Raw genomic sequence first — 10144 nt, 5'->3', positions numbered from 1 at the left:
CTGGATAACTGCTTCCTGCATCTACTGCTCGCAGGAGAGAAAGTTCCACGTTTATAAACAACAGAAAAATCTCAAATGCTGGAAATATGAAATAAAACAGAAAATGTTGGAAACACACATCAGGAAGGGAGTATTGAGTGTACAGCTGAGGATTGAAAGATTACCATGCACTTCAATCGAGATTAACAAAGGGCAGAGGTGGAGAGTGCGCTAACAAATGGGATTTACGGGTTGGGGCTAAATAGCCAGGACATCAAAAAAGCTCCTAGATTTTTAAATAGTGTTGTACATCATCTGAACAACAGCATCTATGACAGTGCAGCATTTCCTCAGTACTGCCACTCCAACAATGCAACGTGCTCTCAGTACTGCCCTTCCAACAGTGCCTTACTCTCTCAGCACTGTTCCTCTGACTGTGCAATGCTTCCTTAGTACCAGCCCCTCCAACAGTGCCACTCAGCACTGTCCCTCTGATAATGCAGCGCTTCCTCAATACTGCCGCTCCAACAGTGCCATGCAGTGTCAGTACTGACCCTCCAAGAATGAAGCACTCCCTCAGTACTGCCCTTTCAACAGTGCCCTGTTCCCTCAGTTCCAGCCATCCAACGAAGCAGCATTCCCTTGATAGAACCTCCAACGGTGCCACACTCTCCCATTATTGGCCTCCTGACAGTGCAGCAGTGGTGCTCCAACAAGTCATGAGTACCAATATCCATCCAGCTCTTTCTTCCCCTTCACTTCACTCTGACCCTATCTCTTCTTCTAATCTCACCTCTTTCCATGTATTCACAATGCCCTCCAACCTTCTCCTCTCTGATGCTGAACGATCTGTCCTCAGCAAAGGGGTCAGCCTTATCCTCCTATGTTCCTGATGAATTTCGATCTTGGCACAACATTGAGCTCTTATTCTATCCCCTACACCTCAGGGCTCACTTCTTTAGCAAGGAGTTCTCACCACGGTCAGTGGACCCTTTCACCCATCTTCAATATCCTCCCTGCACCTGGATCCCTCCCTTTGGCCTCTTACCCACACTTGATCTTTTCATTGAGAACCGTCAGTATGATTGGCTGTCTTAATTTCTCTGTTCCCTTCATTCGCTCTAACCTGTCTCCCTCTGAATTTGCTACACTTCATTCTCCCAGGCTTAACCCTGACATTTTTATCAAACCTACTGACAAGAGTAATGCTGTTGTTACCTGGCCTACCGACCTCTACCTTGCAGAGGCTAAGCTCTAACTCTTGAATGCTTCCTCCTACCTCCCCCTGGACCATGACCTCACCACCAAACATCAAGCCATTGTTTCCAGGACTGTCACTGACCTTATCTCCTCTGGAGATCTTCCCTCCACAGCTTCTCAACCCCAAACAGCCTGCTTCCACCTCCTTCTCAAAATCCACAAACAGGACTGTCCTAGTAGACCCATTGTTCCTGCCCGTAGACCCAGCCTGTTCCTGTCCCAATGAACTTATTTCGTCCAACCTTGACTCTATTTTTTCTCCCCTTGTCCAGTTTCTCACTACCTACATCCATGACTTTTCTGATGTTTTATGTTGTTTCAACGATTTCTAGTTTCCTGGTCCAAACCATCTCCTCTTCACTATCCAATCCCTCTACACCTCCATTCCCCACTAGGCCAACCTGAGTGTTCTCAGCTTCTTCCTTGAACGGAGGTGCAACCAGTCCCCATTCACAATGACCCTCCACTGCCTGGTTGAACTTGTTCTCACATTGAACAATTTCTCCTTTAACTCATCTCACTTACTCCAAATAAAAGATGCTGCTATTGGTACCTACATGAATCCTAGTTATGCCTGACTTTTTGTAGGATATGTGGAACATTCATTGTTCCAGTCCTACTCGGGCCCCCACCCTCAATTCTTTTTCTGGTACATTGATGGCGATATTGGTGCTATTTCCTGCTCTTGCCCGGAACTTGAAAACTTGATCAACTTTACTTACACTTTCCACCCTTTTCTCACTTTCACATAGACCATCTCCGACTCTTCCCTTCCCTTCCTTAACTTCTCCATCTCCGTTTCTGGTGTTGGCTATCACTTAATATTCATTATAAGTCCACTGACTTGTTCAGCTACATTGACCACACTTCCTCACACCCTGCCTTCTGTAAGGTGTCCGTTCCAATTTCCCAGATTCTCCATCTCCGTCACATATGTTCTGATGATGCTACCTTCCATAATGGCACTTCTAAGATGTCTTTTCTCTTTTCTTCAGCAAGGATACTCCCCCCCACATTGGTTGACATGGCCCTCAACCATGTCCGACACATTTCCTACACTTCCACCCTCAACCCTTCCCCTCCCTCCCAGGATCGTGACAAGGTTCCCCTTGCCCCACCTTCCACCCAACTAGCCTCTGCATCAAACAGACCACCTCTGCAATTTCTGCCACCCCCAGCATGATTTCATCACCAAACACATCTTCTCCTCCCCTCTCAACTGCATTCTGATGGGTCTATTTCTTCTGTGACACCCTGGTCCATCCTCAATCACCTGCCAACCTCGCCCCTTTCTCACACCAGATTCCCTTGCAAACGCAGATGTAATGCCTGCCCTTTTACCTCCTCTCTTACACCATTCAAGGCCCCAAACATACCTTCCAGGTGAGGTGTATACTGTATTCACAGCTCACAATATATTCTTCTCTACATTAGGGAGAACAAGCACAAATTGGGTTAGCATTTTGCAGAACACCACCACGCAGTCCGCAAGCATGACCCTAAGCTTCCAGTGCCCTGCCATTTTAATTTTCCACCTCGCTCTCACGCAAACATCTCAGTCCTCAGCCTAATGCACTGTTCCAGTGAAGTTGAGCCCAAGCTCGAGGAACAGTGTCTCATCTTTTGATTAGGCAGTTTACAATCTTTTGGACTCAACATTGGGTTCAACAATTTCAGAGCATGTTTCTGTATTTTGCTTTGCATGAGCCAGTCTTAATCTTGTTTTTCATATTTTTGTTTTCATGCACACTGTCCATTATTCTGCCATACACCCACTCTTGACATATCTTTTGTATTTTTATTGCAACCATTACCACTCCCTTTACCTTTTGTACCATGAAATGTTTTGTCATTTAATCTCTCCCACCCTCTACTCTATCACAGGCCTTGCCTTTTGTTCTTCCTCCCCTTCATCTGCTCAAAACCTATTACATTTCTAACTTCCTTCAGTTCTGAAGAAAGGTCCTTGATCTGAAATGTTAACACTGTTTTCTCTCTCCACAGATGCTCGCAGGCCTGCAGAATATTTCCAGCATTTTCTGTTTTTATTTCAGATTTCCAGCATCCACAGTACTTTGCTTTTGTTCAGTGTTTCATCAGGTTTATTATAGCTTCCTTGCTTTTGTATTCTATACCCCTATTTATAAGGCCCAGGATCTGTATGCTTTATTAGCCATTTTTTCAACCTGTCCTGCCAACTTCAATGATTTGTGCACATGGATCACCAGGTCCCTCTGCTCCTACACCCCCTTTATAATTGTACCATTTGTTTTATATTACCTCTCCCTGTTTTTCCTACCAAAGTGTACCATTTCACACTTCTCTCCATTAAATTCCATCTGCCACTTGTCTGCCTATTCCACCTATATTCTTCTGAATTTTAACACTATCCTCATCAGTTCACAATACTTTCAAGTTTTGTGTCCTACAAATTTTGAAATTGTGCCCTGTATACCAAAGTCCACGTCATTAATATACATCAGGAAGAGCAGGGGCCCTAACACCATCCCTCGGGGAACTCTGCTATAAAACTTACTCCAGTCCGAGAAACAACTATTCACCACTGTTGCTCAGCCAATTTCATATCTGAGTTGCTACTATCCCTTTTATTCCATGAGTACTAACTTTTTTCACAAGACTGTTGTGCAGCATTTTATCAAATGCCTTTTAGAAGTCCATGTACACCACAACCGCATTACCCTGATCCACTATCTCTTTTACCTCATCAAAAACCTCAAGCAAATTAGTTAAACATTATTTGACCTTAAAAAATCCATACTGGCTTTCTTTAGTTAGCCCGCATTTGCCCAATTGACTATTAATTTCATCCCAAATTATCATTTCTAAAAACTTCCCACTACTGAGGCTGGCCTGTAGTTGCTGGGCTTATCCTTGCACTCTCTTTGAATAAGGGTGCAACATTTCCAATTCTAGAGTCCTCTGGCACCAGCCCTGAATCTAAGGAGAATTGGAATATTATGGCCAGTGCCTCTGCAATTTCCACTCTTACCTCCCTCAGTATCCTTGGATGTATTTCATCTGGTCATACTTTTATACAGCCATCCTTTCTAATTCCTCTTCCTTATCAATTTTTAACTCAGCAAGTGTCTCAACAACCTTCTCTTTCACCATGACTTGGGCAGCATCTTCTTCCTTGGTAAAAAAATATGCAAAATATTAATTTAGCACCTTCGCTAAGTCCACTGCCTCTATTTGTAAATCCCCCTTTAGATCCCACTCCTCTTTTTATCACCCTTTCACTATTTTTATGCCTATAGTAGACTTTAGGTTTCCCTTTTATATTAGTTGCTATTCAGTTCTCATACTCTCTCTCTCTCTGGTTCTCTTAATTGTCTTATCAATTCTCTCTGAACATTCTAGATTGAGCCTGATTCTCAATTGTATTATCTTCCTGATATCTGTCATATGCACCCTTTTTCTTGCTTCATCTTACTCTCTAACTCATATGTCATCCAGAGAGTATCATGACTATACCCAATTTATCTGGGCTAGATCGTTCCCACCCCATTGAAGTTTTCCCTCTGCCAATTAATTATTCTTACTCTGGATTGTTTTTTGGCCTTTTCCATAGCCAACCTAAACCTTATGATAAAATGATTATTGTCTCCTAAATGTTCCCCTATTGACACTTGATCCACTTGGCCCACTTCATTCCCAAGAACCATGTCTAGCAATGCTTCCTTTCTCACTGAATTGGAAACATACTGTAGAAAATCCTCCTGAACACACTCTGAGAATTCTTGCCCCTTTCTGCCCTTTACACTATTACTATCCCAGTCTATATTAGGATAATTAAAGTCCCCTGTTATAATTATTCTATAATTCTTGCACTTCTCTGTAATTTCCTTGCAAATTTGTTCTTCTGCATCTTTCTCACTAGTGCGTGGACCATAGATTACACCAAACAATGTAATGAAACTTCCACTGTTTCTTAGCTATAGCCAAATAGATTCTGTCCTTGACCCCTCTGGGACATCCTCTTTCTCCAGCACTGAAGTGTTTTCCTTAATCAATACTTCCATCCCTTCTCCTTTCCTTCCTTTCCAATTTTGCCTGAACTCCGTGTATCCAAGAATATTTATTAAGCCAGCTGTCTGTTATTGCCACAATATCATATTTCCATGTGGCTATCTGCACCTATAGCTCATCAATCTCATTTACCACACTCTGTACGTTCATATTGTAAACCTAATTTAGAAATAAACACAGAAAGTGCTGGAAGTACTCAGCAGGTCTGGCAGCACCTACAGAGAGAGAAACAGAGTTAATGTTTTGTTTTGAGTTGAATATGATACTTCAGAACTGAAAGAAGGTAGAAATGTGATGGATTTTATGCCGTTGAAAGGGAGGACGGGGTGGGTGAACTAAAGGGCAGGTCAGGGATAGGTTAGTGGCGGGAGAGATTAAATAGCAATCATGCCATTGAACAAAAGGCAAAGGGAGTAGTAATGTTTGTAGTAAAGAAACAAAGCATTTGTCCAGACTGAGTGTAAATGGCAGAATAATGAATAGCTCTGTCCAAAAGTAAAAACATGAAAAACAAGATTAAGGCCAGCATAAGTTTAAAAAAACAGAATCAACATGGGGACAGAGTTTATGGTCTGAAATTGTTGAGCTCATTGTTGAGTCCAGAAGGCTGTAAGGTGTCTAATTTACAGTTTATTACATTTCCTCTTACTCTGACCCTACCTAATACCTTACTATTTCCTACTTGAGTGCTATCTGTCGCTCCCAGTGCTCTGTGCACCTTGGTTTTTCTCTCTAACGTTACCCCCTGATTCCCATCCCTCCCCTTCCAAGTTAGCAAATCACAAAGAAATTCGTCCCTGCTCTGTGGAGGTGCAACCTGTCTGTCTAGCCTATACAGGTCCCATCTCTCCCAGAACTTACAGCAAAAAGGAGGCCATTCAGCCTATCCTGTCATTGCTGGCTCTTTAAAAGAATAATTATACTTATTCTGCTTTTAAGTCCCTCAGCACCACTCTAAACATTGCTGGCTATTGCACAGCACACACCTGCTCACATATCACAGTTAACAGAGCTGTATACATGTCCGCAAATATGGCACAGTTGTGTGTATCTGTGTGTCAACAGTCTCACTGGCAGCTGTGTATACACACCCCCTCATAAACCTTTAAATATGCCTATATTCTTAAAAGAACAATTTGCATTTCTATAGAGATCTTCCCAACCTCAGGATGTTCGGAAGGGAGAACTTCTGTAGTGTGGAAAAGCCAGCAGTCAATTTGCACCCAGCAAGATCACAAGGCCAGCTATGTGGTAATGAGCAGATAATATTAATTGATGCCGATTAAGGGATAAACATTGTCCAGGGCATCGGGGAGCACTTCCCGGCTCTTCTTCCAAGTAGTCACGCTGGGACATCTCGCTTTTACCTGAGAGGATATCTGTACACACATTGATGAAAGTACAGAGACTATAGATATATTTATAGTGCCAGCTGCTTGTCTGCCCTAAACGAGAGCAGAATTTGCAGCACGCTCCACAAACTCGGAGCATTAACGGAGTCCGGTGGAGCGGTGCGAACCGTCAGTCAGAGTTTGCATCGGGTGAGGAAGAACCCGAACCGGCACCTGGAGCCGGAACTCCGCCTGTCTCAGAGCGGAGGAGGAGACTGAGACCGGATCAGGGCGAAGCGGTTTCGAATCTCGGCTCCTCTCCTGGAAAACTTCCCACACCGACCGGCCAGCTCCCAATAACAGGGCAGAGGATTGAGAGCTCTTAAACTGGGGTAAAGGGTGTCCGGGTCTGGGGTCTCTGGGTTTTGGAGTCTCGAGAAGGTTGCTAGGTGGGCCTGGGGTCTCTGTCTCGGTTCTGGGTCTCCGGGTTGGATTTGGAAACTCTCTCAGTCTAAGGTTGTGTCTGGGCTAGGTTTTGGGGGTCTTTCTCTGCCTGGTCTGGAAGGGTCTCTGGCTTTAAGGGGCATATTTGGGGACTCTGGGTTTAAGGTCGGGTCTGCCCGGTGTCTCTGGTCTGGGTTTTGGGGGGTCTGGGTGTCCGCTTTTGAGATTTCTAGGGTCGTGTTTTGCGGAGTCTGTGTGGGGTCCCTGGTTTTGAGGGTCGGGTCTGGTGTCTTTGAGAGGGCTAGATTTTTTGCGGTCTCTGGGTCAGGTTTGGCGTCCCTTGGTCGGGTCTGGGGTCTCTGGGTCGGACCTAGGTCTCTGAGAGGGCTAGATTTTTGGGGTCTCTGGGTCGGGTCTGGGGTCTCTGGGCTGGGTTTTGGGGGTCCCTGGGCGGCGCTCCTGTCCAGTGAGATGTGGGGCTGGTTGCGTGCGGGTCTGAGGGGAGCCCAGGGGAGGTAGGTCCCCGGACCGGGAGCTGGAGGTATGAACAATGTGAGCGGCAATGGGACGGAGCCGGGTTCCCAGTCCCCGGGACATGATTTCCCGGCTCTGACTTTGGGCACTTTCCTCATCCTCCTGATCACCGCCGGGAATTTGCTGGTTTGCCTCAGTGTCTGGACCGAAAAACCGCTCAGGACAACAACCAACTTCTTCATTGTCAGTCTCGCCGTGTCCGACCTCCTGCTGGCCATCCTCGTCCTCCCACTGTATGTCTACTCGGAGGTGAGAGACCACCGGGTGGGGGGGGGGGGGGGGGTGAAAACCCCCGGGTGGGGATGGGGCGGGGAAGAGACCCCGGGTGGGAGGAGGAGGGGACCCCTTGGGGGGGGAAGGAGGAGACCTCTGGTTGTTGGGGGGGAGGGAAGACACCCACGAGGGGAGGACCCGTATACTGAGGGTGAGTAATTGAGGGTGTTGGAGGTCCAGATCACTGTTGGGTTTTAATTCAGTGAAAAAGCGTTTAAGCCAAGTTTAAGCAACCTTCAGAGAGAGAGAAAAAGAGCTGTGGGGGTTTTTTAATGTTGCATTTTGAAATATTGAGATAAATTAATTTATTTCAAATTCTAGCACTGCCTCGTGTATTCCAATGACCAGCGGATGTCCATATTTAGAGCTGCTGTAAAGGAATTAATGTTTGTATGGGAATTGATCCTCCGATAGAATCTTAGCTGGAAATATTTGTCCGCTTTAAATTGCTAAACTGGGTTCCTATTGCCGTACATGACTTGGCCAGACAATGGACTTTATAACAGCACACAGAAAGGAGGTTTTTAATCCGAGTTTAGTTCCATCTCCCCATACAGGAGTACTTCCAATCACTGGTAAACTGGCTCCAGTGCCTCTCAGCAGTCAGTGTAGAGACAGAGAACACAAGAGCATTGAATCTCTCAGTTATAGGGTCCGGGAGTCCGAAACTCTTGGTTTTAGGGTCCGGGAGTCCGAGTCTCTCGGTTATAGGGTCAGGGAGTCCGAGTCTCTCGGTTATAGGGTCAGGGAGTCCGAGTCTCTCGGTTATAGGGTCAGGGAGTCCGAGTCTCTCGGTTATAGGGTCAGGGAGTCCGAGACTCTCGATTATAGGGTCAGGGAGTCTGAGACTCTCGGTTATAGGGTCAGGGAGTCCGAGACTCTCGGTTATAGGGTCAGGGAGTCCGAGACTCTCGGTTATAGGGCCAGGGAGTCCGACACTCTCGGTTATAGGGTCAAGGAGTCCGAGTCTCTCGGTTATAGGGTCAGGGAGTCCGAGACTCTCGGTTATAGGGTCAGGGAGTCTGAGACTCTCGGTTATAGGGTCAGGGAGTCCAAGACTCTCGGTTATAGGGTCAGGGAGTCCGAGTCTCTCAGTTATAAGGTTAGGGACTCATGCCAGAATTTCCTGTCTGTGTTGGAGTTGGGCCTCATGGCAGGCACGAGTAGACAATATGGCAAGGAGAGGCAGCTCCAGGGACAGAATCAGGGGTTCCTGGCGTTGCACTTGGACCTGCAAGCCCTCACTCAGGCAATGACCTCAGGAAGTCAGGGCCAGTGTGGGAGATGGATGAGGCACCCAATATCCCAGCTTGGTGCCTGTCCATCAATGGCAAGCAGGGAGGTCCAGAGTGACCTCACGTTGGTGCACAAGCTGCCCATTGTCTCTGCTGGCTCCTCTCAGGGCGCTCTGAATGATGGCAGCTGCTCCTCTTCGCCTCTGCCAGTAACTGTGGCATCTGATGAGGCTGCATTGACTGATCGTGGCAGTGGCCGCTCCCTCCCAGGTGGGGCCAGCACAGGCTCCACTGGCCAGAAGACGACTGCCAAGGTCATCAAGGCCAACAAGACACCAGAGTCTCTCCTATGCTGCTGCCAGCAGGGTTGGGGGACACCAAGACGTAGCACTCACATGTAAGTTTAAGGCACCATGAGCACAAGAGCGACTGGTCACAGTTGACCTTTTCTGTAATGTTTTGTTTATGTTTACTGGTCTGGGAATGAAGACCAGAGAAGGGTATGTTAATTTGTTTGGATTTTGAAAATGACATAAATTTTGTTTTTGTCGTAATGGCCTGAATATGCTTCACCCTTTTATTTTTTTTGGAGCAGGGTACACCAGTATGTAATGCTGGATGTGAGTGGCTCTAAACTTTATTGCAAAGGCACTGAGTGGACTTTGGGTTCAAATGAAAAGGTCATTTCAGATATTCGGGATGGAGGCGGCAGCCCTGGCATGAGATTGAAGCAGATCTTTGGCAGTCTAATTGAAAGAGCATTGTGTCAAGGCATCCGTGGTGTCGCTGCCTCCCTGAAGGATATAGACATCTGCCTCCATGCCCTCAGCGTTCTCCTCACCGTGCTCCTCTTCTGACTCACTACTGGACTCATCATCTGTGGCCTGTAAAGCTGCGTCAAGATTCTCCTCCTCCAGTGGGTCCCCCCTTGCCAGTGCCAGATTGTGGAGAGCGCAGCATGCAACCACAATCCGTGACACCTGCTCTGTGGGGTATTGTAGTGCTCCCCCTGAATGGTCCAGGCATCGGAAACACATC

At 46.5% G+C, this 10144-nt stretch overlaps 1 protein-coding gene across 1 annotated transcript in view; it reads left to right on the top strand.

The window, feature by feature from the left end:
* The first annotated feature begins 6664 nt into the window (after positions 1-6664).
* The window catches only part of LOC144684916 (D(4) dopamine receptor-like), a 66682-nt gene continuing 63202 nt past the window's right edge, over positions 6665-10144 (top strand). The window contains exons 1-2 of the mRNA XM_078549328.1: positions 6665-7352; positions 7439-7847. Coding sequence (XP_078405454.1) covers positions 7608-7847 — 240 coding nt within the window. The 5' untranslated portion in view covers positions 6665-7352; positions 7439-7607. The remainder of the gene's footprint in view (positions 7353-7438; positions 7848-10144) is intronic.

This window comes from Cetorhinus maximus, chromosome 9 (genome assembly GCF_964194155.1).
Source record: "Cetorhinus maximus chromosome 9, sCetMax3.hap1.1, whole genome shotgun sequence".
Taxonomy (NCBI): Eukaryota; Metazoa; Chordata; class Chondrichthyes; order Lamniformes; family Cetorhinidae; genus Cetorhinus; species Cetorhinus maximus.
The sequence above is the reverse complement of the archived record's forward strand: the minus strand, read 5'-3'. Positions and strand labels throughout refer to the sequence as shown.